The sequence below is a fragment of the Penaeus monodon genome, chromosome 25 (genome assembly GCF_015228065.2).
Source record: "Penaeus monodon isolate SGIC_2016 chromosome 25, NSTDA_Pmon_1, whole genome shotgun sequence".
NCBI classification, from domain to species: Eukaryota; Metazoa; Arthropoda; class Malacostraca; order Decapoda; family Penaeidae; genus Penaeus; species Penaeus monodon.
The window spans coordinates 34644422-34645252 of NC_051410.1; the positions used below are offsets into that span (position 1 = coordinate 34644422).

The 831-nt window shown below is 40.0% G+C and overlaps 1 protein-coding gene across 1 annotated transcript in view; it reads left to right on the plus strand.

The window, feature by feature from the left end:
- Nucleotides 1–202: 202 nt before the first annotated feature.
- Nucleotides 203–831, plus strand: part of LOC119589450 — a gene marked incomplete in the record, with an annotated part of 1592 nt that continues 963 nt past the window's right edge. The window contains 2 exon segments of the mRNA XM_037938056.1: nt 203–226; nt 767–822. Of these exon segments, the coding sequence (XP_037793984.1) occupies nt 215–226; nt 767–822 (68 nt within the window).

Here is an 831-nt window from a genome sequence, read left to right on the forward strand (position 1 = left end):
GCAACGAAACCCCGTCATCAGTTCCTCCAAGCGTTTACCTTCCTGTCCTCGCCTTGCCATTCAACGCCGCCCACGTCATGCTTCAGCGATAAAGTCATGTCCAGCCTATACCACGGTCGCCCATGCCTGTGATAACACTGTGTATAAAAGCCGGTGTCATGTTCTGTCAAGGTGTCAGTGTTTGAGCCAGAGGTTCTGGAGACAGTCAGGTGTCATGAAGCTGTTGGTAAGAGAAAGATATCGCTTTAGAGTTTGTATTTGGATAGACTTACTCTTTATTGCAAATCTGTTTTTTTTTTCTCTAGAGTTTCATGGAGTTAATGTTTTTTTTATTTCTTACACGTCTGGAGTCGAATAAGAATTAAATTTCTATAGTTTGATCTTTCATCTTGATCGTCCATTTGTTTGAAGTTTCGTTATCGTCGACCTATCTTTTCTTCTCAAATCTTTCGTAGAATCATTTCCCATGTTCGTAGATTTGTATAATTTTGAGATTATGATTGTTATTAATTTTCATGTATTGAAAAACAATCAAAACTATTTTTCCTCTTCTCCTGTTCTCAAAATTTGATTTAAATTCAATCTTTACAGTTATACCCCCCCCACCCACCCCTAGATTCCAAACCTGATTTTTCCCCAGGTTTGTTTACCCTCAGATCCCAACTTTAATTTTCGTAGCTTACCCCTTCCCCCTCTCAATCACACCAATAAAGTCACTAAAAATACTCCCCCTGTTACTTATAAACAACATACGATTCACCAACAGATGGTTGTCGCCGTGGTGGCATATGCTGCTTCTATGCCTACCCCTTCTGCCGATCCGCATTACAA